Source organism: Rattus norvegicus, chromosome 1 (genome assembly GCF_021556685.1).
Source record: "Rattus norvegicus strain SHRSP/BbbUtx chromosome 1, alternate assembly SHRSP_T2T, whole genome shotgun sequence".
NCBI lineage: Eukaryota > Metazoa > Chordata > Mammalia > Rodentia > Muridae > Rattus > Rattus norvegicus.
The window spans coordinates 145,241,784-145,264,054 of NC_141534.1; the positions used below are offsets into that span (position 1 = coordinate 145,241,784).

At 45.8% G+C, this 22,271-nt stretch overlaps 1 protein-coding gene across 3 annotated transcripts; it reads right to left on the reverse strand.

Annotated features, from left to right (window-relative positions):
• Window positions 1–1,740: 1,740 nt before the first annotated feature.
• Window positions 1,741–18,120, reverse strand: Det1 (DET1 partner of COP1 E3 ubiquitin ligase). Of its 3 annotated transcripts, NM_001399383.1 has the most exon segments (5): window positions 1,741–2,379; window positions 5,185–5,376; window positions 10,819–11,006; window positions 14,065–15,157; window positions 17,979–18,104. In NM_001399383.1, coding segments are annotated over 4 exon segments (1,653 nt in total). In that variant the 5' UTR covers window positions 15,148–15,157; window positions 17,979–18,104; the 3' UTR covers window positions 1,741–2,189.
• Window positions 18,121–22,271: the final 4,151 nt, after the last annotated feature.

A 22,271-nucleotide genomic window follows, 5' to 3' on the forward strand; every position in this document is an offset into this window, starting at 1 on the left:
ATTGCCACAGAGGACAGAAGAGAAAGCAGATGCAAGACTTTTGGGTGCTGGAATAGCTGTGAGGCAGAACTAATTCACTGGCTAAACATGCGCCAGGTCCAACGTGGAGCTCTCACAGTCTGAGTACAGAATGTTCCTTGCAGGCTCGTATGTTTAACTCCTCAGTCCCCACACTGGTGCTGCCAGTCTTGGAGGCTGCTCGACCCTCTGCACCCGAGGCTTAAGTGACTCATGTCCAGGGTCATCATGATGGATTACAGCTTGTCATTTCTTTTTTTTTTTTTTTTTTTCTTTTCTTTTTTTCAGAGCTGGGGACCGAACCCAGGGCCTTGTGCTTGCTAGGCAAGCGCTCTACCACTGAGCTAAATTCCCAACCCAGCTTGTCATTTCTTACCTAAGGTGTCTCTTTCTGAGCTGGCAGACAGGATGAGAGAAAAGTAAGCGTCTCCAGCCCTGTGAAAATCATTACCTCTTCTTCACCAGGTAACTGTGAACTAAATAAAACAAACCCTTCACAGCCTCAGTTGCTTCGGTCAGATTATTTGGTCACAGTGAAAACAAAAAAATGCAGTGGTGGGTCATCTTGGCATTGACAGAAACTGGAATCATTTTAGAGACAAAGCCCTGGGATTGTTGGTGACAGAGTTTCTAGAAGCGGGAGGACTCACGGTGAGCGGCACCATCCTGGGTCACGTACCAGTCAGTGCTGCAGTTCCCGAAGCTCTTCCTCGTGCTTCTCCACCTCCCCCACTGTCTGGAGAAGCTCTGTTGGTACTCTTTTTCTCTGCCGAATTAACAGCAACATCTCCCTAGCTCTTGCAGTCTTAGTAAACTATCTACCTGATTCAGATTAGGTGCTCAGACTTGTATTGAAGGCAGAGAATAAAATTATCTACTCACACTGTGGATACAGCTCAGTTGATAAAGCACTTGCCAGATATGGGCAAGATCTTAGGTTCAATTCCCAGCAGTGCAAAAAATTAAAATTAAAACAAAACAAACAAAATTCAAGCTACTGAGGAGGATGACCTTAATGGAACTGGTTTGGATGGGGCCTAGCATCTCCTATCATATTTCTTAGATTTCCCAGAAGTCTGGCTAGCAGAAGGAATATGGGACCCAACTGCTTGTATCCATGGCTCCTTTTAGATTGCTTTGGTACAAAACATTTCAGAGGCACCTTCTGAGACAGATGTTTCTAAACAAGCTGACTACATTAAGACTGGGGGGAAACATTATACAAATGAGATATAAACAGGCTCGCAAGCCCTCTGGAGGAGCCTGGTGGACAATGTGACAGAAGGGTGCTGTCTGGTGCCAACAGGGGTCTACAGGAGAGCTATGAGAGCTCAGCCACCCAGGGACAGCCAGTTTGATCTGTTTAAGGACACCTGGAGCCTTCCAGCTTCTGCTACTCAAAGGACAGTACGTGCTACACAGTGTTTGTTTCTGCCAAGACTCACAGGGCTGCATGCTCTCCCGACAGCATGACACAGGCAGCAGATGTGAGCATGCTTCCACATGAGGCTGTGTGATTACTCCTACCTCTCCGGTGCTAACAATTACCAGCAGAAAGCCCAGGGGAAGGAGACAAATGACTGCCTTTGACAAGGGCACTAGCCACTTAGCACACCCGGGAACAGCTGCTGCATCCAGGCCCTTTCCTTTCTCTCTCAGTCCCCCTCTCCCCGAGTATGGAGAAAGCACTGGTGTGAGGGAAACATCAAGCAAGAGACGGTGTCCTAAGAAAATACCAAGGCTTTATTTTCTCTTATAAAGATAGCCCTGCGTGTTGAGGGGATGGAAAGGCGTACATAATTCTCAGGAGTAAACATGATTTACCTGCTGAAGGCTTCACACCGTAATGCTCAAGAGTGATATCAAGGGGAAAGGTGTATGTAAGTGCTTCTATCTCCACAGACAGAAGATGCGAAGTAAACAAAATAGAATGGATTTAACACCAGGTGTTCCCACGGGGAAAAGACGACTTTAAAGCTCATCAGTTGGGTAGAAGACAACAGAGTCCCACCAGGCTGCACCCCCACCCTCTCCTCAGGCTCTGGAGTAGGTGAGGCATGCCAGTGTGGAATGCCGACGAGAGCAGGCGGCTAGCAGCTTTTGCTTTAACGTCCACTGAGCGAAGCAGGGGCGGAGTCCTGGACGGCGTGATCATGATCGTAACGGGGTGACTAGGTGCAGCAGTGTCGCATGTGGAAGTTGACAACGTACTCTGCGTTAGTCCTCTGCACAGAAATGGCAAATGGCTCAAAGGGGTGAAAGGTGAAGGCCACGAGGCGTCGCACCGTGTGGTTGATGGGGCGGCCCAGCAAGCCTGCCTGGATCTCAAACTTCAGCAAGCCAGAGTCCCGGGCATAGAACCTAAGCAGAAAAGGGACACGGTGTTGCTATCACTGCCATCTTGAAATCTGGACGGCAGGGGATGCAGACAGGATAGTTCATCGGATAAATGAAACTGCCTCTTGCAGCAAGCCCAGCTTAGCAGAAGCTCAAAGCCATTTATTTATCTCATCAGCTCGGCTTAGAGGCAGTGACTGTAAAGTGAACTGCTGACCTTAGGCACCGGTCACTTCTCACAATAGGCCTGAATCAGACTCCAAATTACGACCTCCTACTTCTAGAAGCTCCTGTCTAAAGACTGTCTAAGCTGACATTAGAAATGAAATGCTAACAGCATACCTAAACTTCATGTGTGCCTTTAAAGCTCTGAAAAAAAGAAGCAAAACAAAAAAGTAGAATTTATCTTGTAATATATTTAATTTAATCCAGTATATCCAAAATATCGCACAGCTTTGCTTCACTAATCTTTGAGATCTGAGCTGCACACCTACAGTCTCAGCTTGGCATCATCTCAGTGCCCAGCAGCCAGCAGTGGCTAGCAGCAACTAAACAACAGGACCGTTCTGGGCTAGTCTTGAAGATTCTCAGTTTTAAGAACAAATTCTTGCACCAGGTATAGTGTGCATGCCTGTACCTTAGCACTCTGGAGGCAGAGACAGGAGGATCAGGAGCTCAAGGCCAGCCTTGGCTATACAGCAAGTCTGAGGCTTGCCTGGGCTCCATGAGTGTGTCTCAGTAAATAAAATACTAAAAAATGAAATGCATTCTCTCTGAGGTTGTCGTTTTCCACATACAGAAATCAAATGGCACGCTAGGCTGCTGCTCACAGCAGGGCACTCAGGTATAGATGGTGATGAGTGGGTGGGCTTGGGATTCTCCATCTGACATGATGAAGCAAAAGGTGTTTCTGAATGACTTGTGGTTTGGGAAACTAGAGATAAGGAATGGGCTGGAGGAGAATTACTAAAAAGCTCTTATTACCCTCTCTGGAAAGCAGAGAAACATCTAAAGATACTCACACTTTTTATTATTTATTATTTTGCAGAGCTAAGGCTCAAATTCAGGGCCTTGCACATACCAGGGAAATATGCAACCCCTGAGCTCAATGATGCTCATGCTTTTTGATAAAACAATCCCATCTCCAAGAATTCATATCCTCAGAACTTCTTTAAGTGACTAACAATGGCACTATCAGAGTTGCTGTAATATAAAAATGCATAAGGGACGGGCAGGAGGCTGGATAACTGTGGTCATCACTCAGTGTGGAACAGTACCACACGAAGACTGTGTAACCCAGTGGAAGACAGCCCTACAGTTAAAGCAGTCAACAAACTATGATGCCTCCTGTGATTAACGCTACAAACCAAAACGTGCATGAACACACTTACTGGCGAACCAGAATGGCACAGACAGCGACAATGCCTGGCAGCACCACCTCCTCAGATGTCTTCAATGTCTTTCTAGTTCTCATTTTAAGTAAAAACACAAAGGGCTTACAGGAGAAGCCCCTTCCGTCATGGCTATGGCATTTCAAGCCTGTTACTTGGGCTCTTCTTTTCAAACCAGAAAAGCAGGAAATTTTGTCAGCACAGACAAAAATGTATCTGTTTGGCTGTATCAAATGAGGCCCACTATGTGATTATATGCATAAAAAGCTCATTAACCTACTCACATAGTTCCCAACACACATGGGATTAACAATTTAAAGTGAGTTGTCTGTGCCTCTAAATCTAACTATCAATTTGTAGGAAGCAGAATTCACAGAGGAACACTGTAAATACTACTCCCAGCATGCAATGGACAGAGCCCAGGTGTGGGAAGGACTACAGGATGAATGAGTTGGTGATGAGCACTGATTTCACTGTAAGAAAAATAAAGAGGGAAGTAAACCTAAGGTCTAAGGCTAGCAGTCACGTGCCCATGGGCCTTGCCTAGCGCATGAGTCAAAGCAACTATGTGAATGACATTCTCAAGCAACACGGGGAAAACTGGTGAGATGGTTGGTGACATTAACAAATGTTTGCTTGTTCTGAGGGAGGGTCTCATCCGAGGCTGGCCTCAAACCTGCCTTAAGAACCCAGCAGCAGAGCTGAAAGGCTAGATGCTCAATGGTTATGGGTACGTGTTGCTCTAGCAGAGAACCTGGGTTCAATTCCCAGCACCCACGTGCTAGCATGACACCCTCTTCTGACCTCTGTGGGCACCAGGTACATATGCAAGCAAAACATTCATACTCCTAAGATAATCCTAAACAAACAAAAAAAGGTTCCAGCAGTAAAAAGTTATCTCTGCTTTTTCTACTAAGTAACATGGATAAAATAACTTGAGTAAGATATACTAGATACAAAATCTGTGATGGAATGCCATTAGGATATTAAAAATGAAAATTACACCTCCTTTTCTTGGATGCTTTCGCTTTTCTGTTTGTTTGTTGTTTTCAATACAGGGTTTCTTGGCCCTGGTTGTCCTGGAACTCACTCTGTAGAGCTGGCTGGTTTCAGACTCAAGAGACAGACAGAGATCTACCTGTTGCTGCCTCCCAAGTGCTGGGATTAAAGGTGTGTACCACCATGCTGGGCTTCCTTGGATACTTTTAAAAGCAGACAGCATTTATCTGAATAAAAGCTTTATTCTCGGGGCTAACTTCTGAGAATAATGCCTAAGGGATCCAAGCTCTCAGCACACAACAGAGACAGCCCGCTCTTTCCATCTGGCAGAAGCACAGGAGAGAGAATCAGTCACTGACTCATTCTGTAGCAGAGGAGAGAGGGGGAGCACGGTTCCCCTCACTTGAAGCAGTTTGTAGTTGTGGTGGTGATAAAGTACCTGATCGGGTGATCTCCACAAGTCTTGGGTCGCTCCATGACTGACACCCACTTGTCATCGTAGCTGAAGAGAGACAAATCCAGGTAGGGGCTTCCACTGTAAGACTGGGCACTGATGGGGAGCTGGCCTAGCAGTCGGCGCACAGCTTCAGTGTGCCCTCCATACTTGGCATTTATAATTGTGTCTTTGAACCTAAAACAAAGCACCAGTAAGGAAGGCCTTCTCAGCAGCTGCCTCAGTTTAAAACTCACATATATGTCGAAACTCCAGAGACGGCTCCCCAGGTGAAAGTGCTTGCCACACAAGCCCGAAAATGTAGCCTAAGTTCAGTCACCAGCTCCCACAGTGGAAGGAGATAACGGACTCCCAAAGGTGGTCCTGACATCCTACGTGTATCATGGCACATGCATGCACACTTCCATACACACTCTACAATACAGTAATTTTATTAAAAAAAAATTAAAACCCTAACTTTCCCTCGAGCTCTTGTGAACTAGGAGTTTTGTCAGCTATATCCTCCTATTCAGTGCATCTCTGGAACCACCCTGACCTGAAAAGAAAAAGGTTCCTTAGCAACCCTTTCAGAAATAACCAGAAGCCCCCAAAACCAGTTTATATAGCTACTTTAGACATTTAATCACAACTGTCATTTGAGAGCCCAGATCCACGTGGGTATAACTCACCCTTCCCGAGTGCCTCTCTACCAACCCTTGTTCTTACGTCTGCTCACAATGCTTTTAGTAACTTTCAATGCTGTCACAACCTGAGACTCTTTTCTGTAACCATGCCATGGATCTGCAGTGAAGGTCCCCAGAGGATAAGGAAACTCCTCAGGCTACTTACAGGTGACACCATGGAGCTGTTTTTCTGCCCCTGCCACCACTGACGGTGACACGACAGGAGCTGGCTCATGGCTGTGATCGATGAGCACAAAGCCTCTAGGACATTTAAGTGGTTCCTATTCTTCAGCAACACCCACTGAGTCTCCAGTCCCCCAGAGCCCCACCGCCTGAAATATAAAGAAGCCATCTCTCTGGAGTCTGCAGCTCTTAGTTCTTAGTCTTAGCTGGTTCATTCTGTCCAACTAACATCTTCTAACTCCGGGTGACTCCAAACTTCTCAGTAAAGACCCTTCTAATGGCATGACCTAGCCTGACTTTCCTCTCAGCCTCTACCCTGCATTCCAACAGCCTCAACTTCACCCTGAAAGGACGATACCCCCAAGTGACCATCTCATGTTCCAGACATCCTCTCCTATCTCTCCAACATTTTCCCTCCATCTCACACACCCATTACATCCGCTGTCTTCTTTAGGCATCTTAGAAGTCAGTCAGTCATGAACCAGCTCTGCCAACTGCATGCTCAACAACCTTCAACCCTGCCCTACAGCAGGGCTCTAGTGCAGTTCAGCTCTCCTGACTCTACGCCTGTGCGGCTGGGGAAGTGAACAGTAATGCTCACTCTGACCTCATGGCCGCACAGCCACATAGGCTCTCAATGTGGGAGGATACTCTTCTGAACTTCCACAGTCCAGTCTGCCTCCCACTCTCTTCCATAGCTACTCATCTTTTCCTAGTTCGTCACTGACAAACACAGGAAAGCGCAAGAGGACCTTTTAAAGTCCCCACAGAGCATCTGCTCCTGCATGGCACTCCAATCTCTCTATTTGGGTGGCAGATCTCATCCCCTCCCACCCACTAGGCAGGATCCTCTCCAGGATCAGTCCCATCAACACACAAACATGCCATTATTACTTCTCAGTTTAAAACAAAAAAATAAAATTATCTGGTTTAGTGACATGGGTCTGTAATCTCTGCTATTTGGGACACTGAGAATCTTCAGGACTGAAAATTCAAGAACAAGACTAGACAAGCCTGGGCAATTTGGTGAAACCTCCTTAAAATAAAAGTATAAAAAGATGGCTGGGGATATAGCTCGGCAACACAGCACTTGCCAAACATACCAGAGGCCCCCAGGGTCAGTCCTCAGTGGACAGAGGCAGAAAGGGAGGGAAGGAGTGAGGGAGGGGGAGGGGGAGGAAGGAAGGGAGGGGGGGGGGAGAGAGAGAGAGAGAGAGAGAGAGAGAACACCCCACTATCATCCAACACTCCTCTGTACTACCTGAAGTTGTAGGACAGCCAGTCATTTGTGTCTCTGCACCTATCTCTGACTTCTGTTCCTTGCTCACTCCAATCCAGCCACCACCTCATTAGTGTCCTTCAAAGACCTCAGTGGCTTTGGGCTTGCTATTGCTTCTGCTGATGTCATCTGTCTTTTTGATTAACTCTGGGTTAGTTCCTGGTCTCCTTCAATAGCTCTGCTTAGGTATCATTGACACCCCTACCACAACAGCAGTGGTGATACACTCAGACCCACCAGATGCCACCCCAGTTCCGCCTTTTCCTGTAACAGTTCCTTCCTGGATCCTTCACTTTCCCATACCCTTCAGGTCTGACCTGTGACCTGCGACCCTGTAGCTTCCGGTACAGCACCTTCAGAACTCTGACTCTCCCTGTTGCCCAAAACCCATTTCTTCTTCTTTTTTTTTTTTTTTTCTTTTTTCTTTTTTTTCGGAGCTGGGGACCAAACCCAGGGCCTTGCGCTTGCTAGGCAAGCGCTCTACCACTGAGCTAAATCCCCAGCCCCCCAAAACCCATTTCTTGTGGTCTACTGATGACATGTTTTCCAAAGGTTTCCTCAGAAAGACACATAGAAGGTGATTTTATTGTTTTGTCTCACAGATGTGAAAATATCTGTGTTCTATTCTATTGGAATATAGGATTCTAAATGAGAATCATCCTTTTCACCAGGCACAGTAATCTGTAGTTCCAGCATTCGGGAACCCAAGGCAGAAGAACTAAGTTCAAGACCAGCCTGGACTCTCAGAGAGGAAGAGGGAGGGAGAGGGAGAGACGGGGGGTGGGGGGGACGGGAGTGTGTGTGTGTGTGTGTGTGTGTGTGTGTGTGTGTGTGTGTGTGTGTCAGTCACTGTTGGGTGACTCTACAGGTGGAGACAGGTTTGAACCTGAGTCGTGTGACTGCCAGACAAGTACTGAATGTACTAAACTACATTCCCAAGCCTTGAAATCATCCTTTTCACAAAATTGTGAAGGCAAGTTCTTCACATCTTAAGTGCTTAGCATTGTCACTGACCAATCTGATGCCATTCTAGTAAGAGTTTTGCATGTGACATGTAAGTCCTTGCTCCAAGTGTTTGTAATTTACCTTTAGCTCCAGTGTTTCAATGCCTCCAGTGGGCCCTTCCTCACTGACTATACTAAGTACCAGAATACTGGTAACATGGGTGATCTTTCTTGGCAGGGGAAGGGGCATCATTTGTAGCATTTGCCAATTTCTGTGCTGCCTGCTGTGGCCAATTTCATGGCACCACCATGACATCATCAAACACAGTTGGAGAGGATCCATAGCGCTGCACGACGCAGCCCCCACCACCAGATAACATAGTCTCAGAAACATGGATCATGTCAAGGGACTAGCTACAGCTTAGGAATGGCTATGTTTAACAATCCACTGGCCGCATGTTGGTTCCAATAGTCGTGGATGATCTAGCTTTCAGGATTAGGAAGTACTCATATTGTTTCTACCTCTTTGGTCCTCGATTTCTTTCTTAGGAACATCAGGTACAGAACTCAATTTTCCTTTAACTCTTCCTTTCCCATTTCCCTATGCCCTCCCTCACTCCCCCTTTCCCCTTGGAGAGTTCAACTGCTAATCTAACAACTGTAGGTCTCCTAGAGCATTGGCATTAGGACTACCCTTGCTTACATCTCCCGGTGTCGCAGTGGCCACAATTCTGCCTCTTCCTTTCCTAGTCTTTTTTTTTTTTGGGGGGGGGGTGATGGGGGATGGGGACGGGGATTCTCTTAGGATAAATGAATTTCTTACATGATTCAGGTCTTAGGAGTCCATTGTGTCTGTTTGCACGCTTTGTGCTAACCCATGACCTACATGTTTATTTGCTTTTTTTGCTTTTCTACATAAAGATTACTAGAGAACATTTACCACACAATTTTGCATTAGGAGCCATGTATTCACAAGAAACAAAAAAATAATTTCAATTCCCATGTACATTATATTTTCAGTACAGTAAACTACGACCGTGGAGCTTACAGAATCTACTCAAGATAGTGGCAGCGGGTAAGATGTACAAGAACATTTATAATGTCGCAGTCTTAGGTGGCATGAAAAACATCTAAACTCATTAAGTGAGCTTACAGCTCCTCTCAGCTCTTTGATCATGTGACTGAGGGTGCCCACTGCACTAGCTAGTTTGGAATTGGGAAGCACAACTGAAGCATTTCCTGTGACCTTGTCTGTAGAGAACTGTTTTAACAGATGACAGATGAAGGAGTGCCCAGCCCACTGTGGGCAGACGACCCTGGACTATATCAAAAGCTAGCTAGCTAGGAATGAGCCAGGGACAAGACAGTAAGTAGCATTCCTCTCTGGTTCTCTGTCAAGTTCCTGCCTCCAAGTTCCTGCCTCGAATTTCTGCCCTGACCTTCTTCAGCGGAGGACTGTGACATGGAAATAGAAACTGGATTAAACCCATTCCTCCCAGGCTACTGTTGGTCACGGTATTTATCAAAGCAACAGAAAGCAAACTAGGACACCTACCTTCTATAACTTGCTAATGAAATGGTTAACTTAAAGTTAATTTTGAAAGAAGACTCTTAGGTTCAAGTTCCAACACTGCTATCAAAAAGGGAGGGAAGTGTTCCACACGTGTGCACCAGGAAGACCGGGGAAGGTGAAGCACACAAGACCAGCCTGGGCTACACAGTGAGACACTGCTTTCAACTGAAAAGAAGAGAATGGTGCTACTAAGGCAGAAGACAGGTGTGTCAGAGAGCGGGCAGGGTAAACGAGTGTCAGAGTCCATCTAGCCCACAACCGTCCCTGTGCACAGGCACGGAGCCGCTGTAGTAAGTTTACCTGTTTGCTCATCTTTCCCAGAAGCAGCAATGCTTGCTCTGACTCATCCGCTCAATGTGGTCTGGCCTATTTGGGGACCAAAAACAGATATTTTCCATACCTCATTAAGGTTAGAGCAATTTAGGTATGAAAGCCAAGGAGGCCTTGCCTGACTACCCGGGGCTTTAGCCCAAAGGAGCTGTTCCTTTCGTGCTGATATACTAAGAAGGCTCTTAGATGCCATGGACTTCCTACTTCCAAAACCATCTACAGTTCTGGCTTGTCTTGTTCTTAAGGGCCACCCCCCTATGTCTCCCTAGACTTTTAGAGGGGTTTTCCAATGGAGCAGAGCAAAGTGGATGTGTTCAACACGCCATATTAACCAGAAGTTCTAAAATGATCTCCACCACTCACTCCTCAAATATTTAAGGACTTGACAGTGAACCACTGAGGATAGAACAATAAGCAGACATAGTTTCTGTCTCTCTGCAGCTCACATGTGGTCTAAGAAGGACCCGGAAGATGTACCAACAACCACAGGTCCTCAGAGATGGGAAAACATCAGGATGACAGAGGAGTTGGCTGCAACAGGCAGACCTACCAAGGCCAGATGGGAACACAGTGTCCCGAAGCAAATGGCTACCAGCCTAAGGCCAACCATATGAAGTTAAGCCTGCAGGGCCTGGAGGAACAGCTTACCGGCGCTGAATCTGCCTTGCAAAGTTGTTGCTAGAAGCTGAGCAAGGGAACTGGACTTCACTGTGCAGGGTGGCATTGCGGAAGAGGTCACAGAAGTTCTCAAAGAGCTCCAGAAGTTCATCTGACGTGTTCTCAAAGACGGCAATCACCTCTGTTGTCACCATGTTGTACACCACAAAGAAGGAGGCCTGCAGAAGAAGACAGGCAGCCAATGGGGTGGTCATGCCTAGGTAACTTTCTACTTCACCTGAAACACACGACACCCAACAACCCACTCAGGGACCCCGCCTGGGACTAGATGGGGATGGAGGAACCAGCACTGCTGAGAACCTTGATGCCACAAGGTTTCCCGTGCTACTGCGCCGCTAGGATTACTGAGCTGGCCCGAGTGTATACATAAAAAGGCTTTCAGTCTTTCATTTCAAACTGTGCAAATTCAATATTTTTCCTTCCAAGTGTTTATTCGCTACTTGTTCCCCAATCTACCCTAAGATTTTTTTTTAAAAAAAAAAAGTTTTTAAAATGCCAGATTTAATTTTCTTTCCTGCTGGGAAAGTGATTTGCAGCCCAGGGCTGCCTGTTGGTAAATGATTTTCTCTTCTATGTGTACAGTTGAAAGTTCAATTTAGGGGCATTTATTTTTCCCTCTTATATTTCTAGCATGCAGAGAGACGCCTTAAGCACATTGTGTGCTAAACCGCCTGGACAAGTTGTATCCACGCAGGGCACTGCGGATGAACAAATGAAAAGTCAGACAGACATTCCCATTTCCTTTCCATAAATGTTCTTTCAGCCAAGAGCTTTTGTAAGGTACATTTGAGATTTCTGCCAATTAGGATGGGGGGGCAGGGACCTGAAAAGCATTCAAATGCCATAGGTGGCAGTCACCATTTTTCCTGAATGGAGGGACCCCTGGGCGACTGGGCCTTTTCCTTGACACCTTGAGTGCTCTGCCTTGCCTAACAGGAAGGAAGCTCTAGGTACCTTGAGGGTTTTTTTGTCACAGTGAACACTACAGTGTGAACTAAATCTGCAAGCTTCCAGCAGGAGTCTAAGATGTCCGGGACTCACGGATTCGCATTTCACCTTCCTCTGATTGAGTTTTAATCTGTTACCCATCTCTGCAGCCATTTGGCCCACCTGTCTCGTAGTAATTAGTCCTCCCCAGAGCTCCTCTTACATGACTTTGCAGTCACCTGGAAATTAAATTTGGCTGCAAATTAAAGTGGCTGGAGACAACCTGAGAACAATACCCATAATATTACCGAGGCTTTGTCTATGGATGTAGTTCTTACTCATTAACCTTATTGGAACTTATCAAATGAAACTGGAAGGGGAGACAAGAGGACAACTGGAGCGTGGAGACTGGTTTCGAGTTTCCAACTCCAGCAGCATGCCCAGTTATAGCTGACTGCAACTACCAGGAAAAAATAGGTCACCTTTTAGCAAAAGAAAAAAAAAGGATAATCTCAGCGCTGTGATAACAGACAACTTATTCCTTCCAAAATAGAAAGGTAATTATAGCTGAAACCTAAATAAAAGAGTGACTCATGTCCCATCTATAGACCAGGACACCACTTTGATCATATCAGGGTTTTAACAGGATCTTTCATAATTATGCGAATATAAAATTTCACAAACATTTACCAGCTTTCCCTCTACGGCAGACTGGGAAATTAAGGACAGGAGGGGAGAGAAGTCAAGGCCTCTACCACCTATCTTCCATGACGCAGAAGATGAACTAGATGTTCACCTGTGGTGGCTCAGCAACACCACCCATCATTAACAAGGAAGAAAGAGATTTTTAAAAATATACTTGAGAAAAAAAGAAGAAAAAAAAAAAAAAAACTCCTTGAAAGGGGTTGGGGATTTAGCTCAGTGGTAGAGGGCTTGCCTAGCAAGCACAAGGCCTTGGGTTCGGTCCCCAGCTCCGAAAAAAAAAAAGAAAAAAAATATATATATACTCGAGTCTGATCACTTTCCCCTTTTTAGAATACATAAGCTGTGATTTTTTTGGGGGGGGTTGCTGTTGGAAGATATTTTACCACAGGTTTGGTAATGTATGTTTCTTTTTTTTTTTTTTTTTTTGGTTCTTTTTTTCGGAGCTGGGGACCGAACCCAGGGCCTTGCGCTTCCTAGGTAAGCGCTCTACCACTGAGCTAAATCCCCAGCCCCGTAATGTATGTTTCTTATGCATATGTGGTACATGTGTGTATGTGTATGTTGTGTGTGTACTTTATGTGCCAAACCTGGCTGGCACATGGTCTTCCAGCACTGTCTGTCGCAGTCATTAAGTCACTAAGGTAAGTGTCTTTCCCCTGAAGCCACGGCTTGCTGGTGAGTCAGCTCACTCTTGGGATTGTCTCCTTCTCCTGCACTCTGGAATTACAGAAGGCCACCACACCCATCTGGCATTTACAATGGTTCTGGGAATCCAAACTCCCCTCATGCTTGCAAGAAAGATGCCTAAACCACTCGGTCAACCCCCAACACTGTCTAGAATCCCTTAAAGGCAGAGTCAGCTGACTTCCTAGATTACTATCTGCCTCACTGCTGTTTCTAAAGCAGGAGGATTGACTGGGGGCAAGCAAGGGAGTCAAGGTACAGAAAGGTGGGCCTCTTACTCAGTGCAGAGCTTTCAAAGATTCCCAGAAGGTATCTGAACTCAGCTCGGGTCTGTCTGTCTGTCCCTCTTGTCACCACTTATCCTCCTTTAACTTTTTAAGTCAAGGTCTCATAACACAGTCAGGTCTGGAACTCACTGCCCTCAAATCCAAGCTCTCTTTGCCTCCAGTCCCACTGCTGGGATTGTCGGCATTATGGAAGTATGCCTACCATCATACCTAGAGTCCTCAGTGCCAGGGACTCTGAGCCTCATAATCTGAATAAGCTCTCTACCACCCGTCCCTGAGGACTTCCATTTTTGCATGGAGGGCTCATTCTTGCTGCCAGAACCTTTTTGGTTCAATAATCAGTCTTACAAAGTTTAGGAAGGATTATAAATGTGTGGTCCAAACCCCGGCCTTACAGCATTTGGGCTCCTGTATGACAGGTACTGAGAATGTCCTGAGGAATGACTGAGATCATAACCACATGGCAGTGGCTTGACGCTGACCCTCCATTGGCCAATTTCAATATGTGATGCCAGACAAAAAGGAACTGACTTTAAATCTGAACCCAAGCATAGCAAAAACCGGCACCATTTCTGATACACACGGGGCACAGGCAGGAGACCTCATCCCGTACCTGAGATGGGTCTGTGACCCGCAGCGTCACTACGTCCTCGCTGGTGTACTTGATGAACAGGTGGTTCTCATCCAGAAGCTGCATCTTCCACATGCGCAGCTGCCGCAGCTGGTCAAAGTACTGGAAGAAACGTCTCTTCGCCATGGCGCTACCGTCTTGCTCTGCCCTGCGCCAGAGGTAAACCAGCAACCGGTGCTTCAAGGAGTTGATGAAAGGGTCCCTGAAAGGGTTGGCCATGCCTGTCTGGCTGTCCCGCTGCACCTCGGGGAAAACGGCAGACACAGTGAGCAGGTCATCCTCGTAGCAGAAGCGGCCAATGGTCCGAACGTCAATAAACGTGCCTTCAGGAGTCACCTGGAAGACATGAATGGTCTGCTGCTGCACAGACAATATGGCCAGGATGTTCTTGTATAGGTACAGCCCTTGATTGTGTGACAGGACCACCTTGTCACACTTGAATGTGCGTGTGTCACACAAACGGCCAGTGTGAAGGTCGATGATGTGGAGGGAATAGTCTTCGAGAGGGGACCGTGGGTTAGGGGTCACCGACTCACTGTTCCGATAGACCTCATAGAAAGGAGGGTGAGGTTCGTCTGGAAGGTAGGCAGCGGAGCCCACGATGACACAGCGGCAGTCGTCCGTGAAGAGGCTACACTCCCGGTTCAAGTGCTCGCCATTGGCCGCTACATTGGTAATGTGCAGCAGGACAAAAAAACGTTCAAAGAGCCGGCCTCGGATGCTGACCGACCTCTGGTCATTACCATTGGACAAGATCTCCCCTTCATATCCCTGCAAGAGGTCCTCTGCTGCCTGACAGCCCTGGTACTCGTAGATTTCAAGAGATGTCTGGTCAGACGAAAAAGCAATAAAGTAGCGCCCGTCAGGCGAGAATTTACGCAAGAAACAAGGAGGCTTTTCAACGTTGACAACTGTGAAGTTGGGGAAGACATTCTGGTGGAAGACTCGGACCTGATGCCAGTGGGTCCCTGCCCTGCCTGAACTGATGCGCCGGCGCTCTAAGCGGTGGATGACGTTTTGATTTTGGATTCTTCGAGGTTTAATCGTGGAAACATGATGATCCATTATAACATCTCTGCGTGAAAGACAAAAAAAAAAAAAAAAAAAAAAAAGGAGCAGAACTCAAGAAAACGGAACAAAACATACTAACGCATCTAAATGAACCTGAGATCTTCCAGGACAACGGTGACCCAGATTACAGTTGCACAGTGATGCTGGCATTTTAAATTTTAAGGTTCGAAAGGAAGGATATAAGACACAGGGAATACCTTCCAAGTATAAAGAGGAATTTCAAAGAAGAAGCCAGAGAGTACATCAAAAGTGAACAGCACAAAAATCCCATTCCCAAGATATAGGGGCACACAGTAAAAGACCCTACCATCACCACTCAGGAGGCTGGGGTGGGCAGGGATTATCATTTCAAGTTCAAGGTCAGACTAGAATGCAGGTTGAACCCTTGTCTTTATTTCTGAGCAGGCTTTGAACTTGTCATGCAGCCATTGATGACTTTCAACTTGGATCCTCCTGCCCCAACTCTCCGGTGTTGAATTACAGAGTTTTACACCCACACTGATAGGGTGCAGGAAATTGAAGTTCAGGCCTTGTGTATGCTAGCCAAAGAGTCAACTTTGTTACTTTCCTCAAATTTCTGGTTTTGTTTTTTAAAAAAGTTAACATTGAACGTGCACATATACACTGACTGGGCTGTTATGTTAAAGCCATCTGTAAATTCGAGCAATCTCTACCGGAATCCCAATGGCATTTTTTGGAAAACCTAAAATTACATGCTAAAAGCAGTATGAAGTCTCAAAGCGTAAAAAATGACTGAGATAATATCGACAATAACACAGTAACAATAACAGGTAGAGCTTATACGTCCTGATTTCAGAACCTATTACAATGCCACAGTAAAAATAAATAAAATAATAATAATAAAAACCCAACCTATAACACTTGCACAACAGGCCAATGGAAAAGAATATAATCTCAAAATAAACCTTCACTTGCCACGATCAATCTTGTCAACATGCTTGGATTAGAAACCTCTAGGAGATAGGTGAAGCATGCTTCTGGGTGCCTATACATCAGTGCCAGAGACAAGTAGGTGATGAGGGCTTTTTTCAGCTATCTAGCCAAAGGGTCACATACACGAACAAACACCATTTGGTATTCCATAAGGCCAGAACCAACAGCAGGCAGGGGGATCTCTGTGAATTTGAGGCCGGCCTAGTCTACACAGTGAGCTCCAGGACAGTCAGAGCTACACAGTTGGATCATGTCTCAACACCCCCACCCCCCTTTCTTACCCCCCTCCTCCCAAGAAAGGGAAAAGGGCAACCTACAGGATGAATAGAACTATTTGCTGGCCAAATATCTGATTAGGAGTTAATACTTAACACATGTAAAGAACTTTTAGAACTCAACAAATAGCCACAAACCCAGATAAAGTACAAATGGCCAACAAAGAAGGTATGCATACCGGGGCTGGGGATTTAGCTCAGTGGTAGAGCGCTTACCCAGGAAGCGCAAGGCCCTGGGTTCGGTCCCCAGCTCCGAAAAAAAGAACCAAAAAAAAAAAAAAAAAGAAAAGAAAAGAAGGTATGCATACCAAGAATCATCAGTGAGAGAGGAAAAAAAACAAAAGCCTTGAGGTGGGGGGAGGGAGAGAGTAGTGTCCTGGCAAAGGCTATCATAACAAACAGCCTGGGTTAGATTCCCCAGGACCACAAAACAAAACCCTCACAACATATAGGAAGGGTATTGTTTTGCAATCCTTTTGTTTCAAGCCTAACCTTGTACAAGCTACATCCACTGGATAAAGATCTAAAAGGCATGCAGAACCAGACCTGAGGGAGTCAGGGCTCTAAACTACTACTACCTCTGGTTGTTTTTTGGAAAGAACCTTTCCCTAGAACACTCACTCATTTGCATATTGCCTATAGCCACTTTAGCCCTAGGAAAAAAAGAGCTCAGTGACTGTGACAGGTCACACACTGAACTATATACTATCTGGTCTTTTGTAGAAACTAAATTCTTCACCTTTGAGAACTATCTCCAATATCAGCTCCATCATCCTGTCTCTGAAGGCTGTCCTTCACTTCGTGAGACATGTATCCCAACACACTAGCCACTCCTTTGCAACTCTCTGTATTTTACTAATGTGTGTATTTATGGTGATCGCTCTGGGTCAACTATACATTTGTCTTCCGTACGCCCATCACAGTGCTTGACTCATAGTCAGCTTCCTTCTTAAACAGTGGGCCTACCTCAAGCCATATTCTTGGCCAACCCAGGTAAACACAGGGGAACTTTCATTTTCCGAGATACATTTCCTGGTCCATGCCTTAACTTCTCTCGTTGCAACTTTAGTGTCAAGTTTTGGGAAGTCTTTTTGACCGCCCTACCTAAAGGACTCGTCTTTTTCTTGCTCTTTCTATAATAATCTGTCACGACTTTTATTCACACGTTCGCTTGCACGGTTGTGTTTAATGTTTGAGTCTTCTCGTTGAACAGTACTCTCTCTAATGAAAGTAACCAGTTCCACTCCAGTCACCGAGGTATACTCATCTAGCCCCGGGGCTGGCACGTGGTGGACACTTTGGTGCGGTCTGAAACGAAAGAAAGCCTGGCTAAACCGGGTCACTCGGTGTGTGAAAGCAAGTTTTATTCCTCGTTAGAGCAAGTGCACATGTCCCCTTATTCTTGGCGACTGCTTCCAAAACAAGAAAAGGATGCCAAGAGGCAGACACACAAGCCCATGGGTCGCTCCCGGAAAGAAAAGCCCAGGGCGGGGTCTCCCGGGGCAAAGCCTGGCGCCCGGGCTCCTGAGACCCGGGCATCATGCGGGGAGGAGCCCTCCGCAGAGTTCTCACGGGCCGAAAAGGGCAAGTCCTCACCTGTCGAGTCCTGGCTCATGGGGCCAGGGCAAGGGTCGCCCTAGCCTGCTCGGTGCACACCTCCCCCGGCCCCGCCCCCGCCATGCCTCGGGACCCCGGCGTCGGCAGCCACCAGCCCCTGCTTCCGCCCGCTACCGGAAGTGCTGCGCAGCGAGAAGGGAAGTTCGGAAGACGAGACGCCATCCAGCTGAGGAGCGGCCCAGCGCACCCTGGCGTCCGGAGGAGGGATCGTGGCCGTAGAGGCTGGATAAACCCTGGGCCTAGTGATCTAAAGTACATTCATAACTATTATGAATAGGAATTAAGTTTTCACCTGCTTCTTGCGTGGTGGTGGAAGATGGATTATACATGCACCATACCACTGAGTTCTCCTTGCTATTGGTTGCACATGGGAATACAATAACAGCTTCTGTACTAAATGAATCCAATAACATTTACTGGCCTTTCACTGACACATTACTTCATTCACTTTTTTTTTTCTTACAAGCTATTTCTTTCTTGTGAGCCTGTGCCTTTTCCTAGGCTGTCTAACCTAATTGTCCCACAGCGCGCACACGATTATGTTTGGGTATATGTTTTATTTTTGATGTTTTGGCAGGAAAACAATCCCAAAATGCCTTCTCTTAAGGCTTCTGGGTAGCCGCCGCCGCTGTTTCTTCACCCATCACTGTCTAATATCTGTTTCTGTTACTGTGTATTGCTTTGTTGTATCTCTCTTCCCTTTGGTAGACTATAAACTGAGAATAGGGATTTTGTCTTATTTTCTGTTCTAGCTCCCCCCCCCCCGCCCCATCCCATAGCAAGGTTTGGCATCTTATAGAAGCTCAATAAATATTCCATCAGTGAGCCATGATGGTCCATGTCTTCTGAACCCCACACCATCTTCATTCTATATCCCTAGCTCTTCTGAGGCATAGGATATAGAATTAGAGGCCAGGCTGACCCTTGATCTTTCCCAACCCTGATACCCAAAGGAGTCAGAGAATGGATATCTTTGCAGATAAAAGCACGAGGAAGGGATATTTGTTGACTTTTACCAGGGAGAGGGAGAAATTGAGGTTTGAGGGGAAAAGGTGACTTGGGGACATAGAGTGGCTGTGAGGAGAAAGATAGGTTTCTAACCCAGTCCTAACATTTCCTAGCTTGCTGTTCTCAGGTGTTGCCTTCAGAGACTCCATGCCCTTTTCTGTCTCTTAAGGTTATCCAAAGTATTAAATCTGCTATCCCTAAATACTTGAAGTCTTGATAAAATATTACTAAAGTATCCGGCCACAACTCTCTTCCTTCTCCATTGCAGCACCGAAACCCAAAAGGGGATATACATCATTCCCACAAGTTCACACAAGAATGAGAGCCAGTCTGGGTAGGGCCACAGATCCATAGCCCCGGCACTTAGGAAGTGAAGGCCAGAAAATCAGTAGCTCAAGGCCTTTCTTGGCTGCACCACAAGTTGGCCTTGGCTACATGACACCTTGCTTCCAAGCAAAACAAAACAAACATGTGGCAGGGCTGTGTTAATACTCAAGATGTGCATCTCTTTCTCAGAAGGTTGCCTCCTCCAGGTCACATTCCTACCCTGACAGGTGGGTTCCCTTGTGGCTTCAAGACACACATTGGCTTCTCTGTTGTTGTTGTTGTTGTTGTTGTTGTTTTTTTTTTTTATCTCTAATGAATACAATGTTCTGACTTGGTTGTAGAGAGGTCAGATAGAAGAATAAATTTAAACTAGCAAAAACTTTGAACTTGGAAATAGTTTAAGCCTGGTTCTTCACTTCTGGGTCTGGGGTTTGAAGGTAGGAGTTCCTCAATGACAGCTGTTTAGGATTAGAAAGCAAACTCTCCCTCCTGTGTGGTTATGGAAGGGTGGAGTCGACCTTCAGAGGAACTCCACCCTTATCTCATGGCACACAAAAATAACTCAAAATAACTAAGCCCTCGGAAGACACCTTAAACATCATTTATTGTAACCTTGGGTTAGCCAATGGCTTACAGGAAAATAAAGAGGAAGTGTGTATCAACACTTCCTTAAAATAAAAGTTGTTATATTTCAAAGGACACTTACTGGAAAGTAGAAAGTCCACGCTGTGTGTGGCCAATACAGAGAGATTAAGAGTTTGAGGCCAGCTTAGCATAGGTAGCAAGTTTGGAGCCAGCCTTGGTTACATGAGACTCTATAGAGAAGACCAAAAAGAATGACGTACTGATTCATTCTTCAACATGAGTGGACCTTGAAAGCATTATACCAGGTGAAGGGAGCCTGACACAGTCTGCACATACTGGTTGAAATATCCAGAAATAGGAATCAGATAAGGTCTTGGAGGATACAGTAGTTGCTAATCTGGATTTTTTTTGTTGGGGCAGGGGGCAGGATGAACATGTTAGAATTGGGTAATGGTGACAGCCACACTTCTGAATATTCTTCAAACCATTGAACTGACCATTTTAAAATAGTGGATTTTGTAATCGTCAGGTAGGAGTTCCAAAAGGAACTCGATGGTATTACAGCATCTCCAGCTCCATGGATGGAATTCCACATCAATTTTCCTGCAAACAAAATAATTCAGTTCTTTATGGCTGGGGAAAGTTCCTGGTTCTCACGTGCCATGTTTTCGTTATCTACTCCGCTGCTGTTTCACACCCAGGTTGGTTTCATGATTTAGTGAATATGAATATTGCTAAAATAAACTGATGGGCAAGTAAAGACAAATTAACTAAACAAATAGGACTTGGGATGTAGCTCAGGGGTGAGGTGCTTGGGAACATGTGGGAGGAAGAGCAGGAGGAGGGGCTGTATGAGGTAGGAGAGGGCAGAAAGAAGGGAAGTCCATCCCTGACAGAGCCAAGCCCCACTGCCCGTGGCTACAAGGGACAATGGAGAGATGGATAGTAGGCCTTCTCTTCCCCAATGACCTTCTACACTTTCTCTAAAAGCCTATTCATTCCTCAAGCTCAAATGATGGCGAATGACCTTGAACTTTCATCCCTCCTTTCTCTATCACCCTGGTGACGGGATTGCAGACGTGTACCTCCATGCCTCATTTATGTATTGCTGTCAATCAAAACCAGGGTCTCAAGAGGGCTAGGCACTCTAAATTAACTGACAGATATGTGGCCTTCAGACACATTTCCTTTAAAAGATATTTCGTCTTTCAAACCTCCTACCTGTGAATTCCCTAACCTATCTGCATCTTGACCATCCCACCTAGACAATGAGGGTAATAAAACTACAGGACATATAGGGTTGGGGGCCACAAATAAAATCAGTCATATTAATGATAACATTATAATTAGGATATGAAGTTCTTAGTACTCAGCCTGATATAGCTGGCTATACAGCAAATGTGAGCCTCATGATCCTCCTACCTCAGCCTCCCCAGTGCTGGGATTATAGGTAATGCCACCTAAGTGGGCTTGTTAACTCTTATTTGTTATCAACTTTGCCTTGCATACTGAGGGTTTGTTTCCCCAGTGAAGCATGGGTCAGGACTGCTGCAGACCCTACTCATCACCCCAGACCAAACACTCTTGAGTTCTCTGTGTGTATTGGCTCCTTTTCTGTATTCCCAGATGCGAAACCTCAGCAAAATCACTTATTCCTAGTTGCTTTTGCATCTGTGAAATGGGTGCATGTGGAACTAAGGTAGGGAAGAGCCGCTGTATTGATGAAAGACCTAATTTTTATATGAGTTTTAAATTAGTCAAATATACTCATGCTTAAACTTTTTATTAGACAGTGGGACTTGAACATGGGGCATTGTATACACAGAGAAATGTATTTTTACTTTTAATTTAGAGATAGATTCTTACTATGTTGCCTAAGCTGGCCTTGACTGCACTCTGTAGACCTGGAAGGTCTTGAGTTTGTGATGTTCAGCCTCCTGAGTAGCTAGGATTACAGGTTATGCTAACAGGTCCAGCTAGCAAAGTTTTGTTTTCTTTTGAGACTGGGTCTTGTGTAGTTAACGTTGGTCTCAACTCAATATGATCCTAGAGGCCTTTCGACCTCTGATTCACCCTCAACCACCTCCCAAGAGCTGAAATTACAGGCACGAGTCACACCATACCCAGCTCCCACCCAAAATTTTAACTACACAAATAGTACAAAACCACATTACACTCATAAAGTGTAAGTAGAGGCAGAGGAGACAATAGAACCCCTCCTCCACAGGGCAGGCCTGCCCCTCCCTCTGTAGTTAAAACCAGATATCCCTTCAGGCTGTTCTATGAATTAACCACTTCAATGTATGAGCACATACAGTTCTACTAAATAGTTTTGTTTCACTTTTGTCCTTA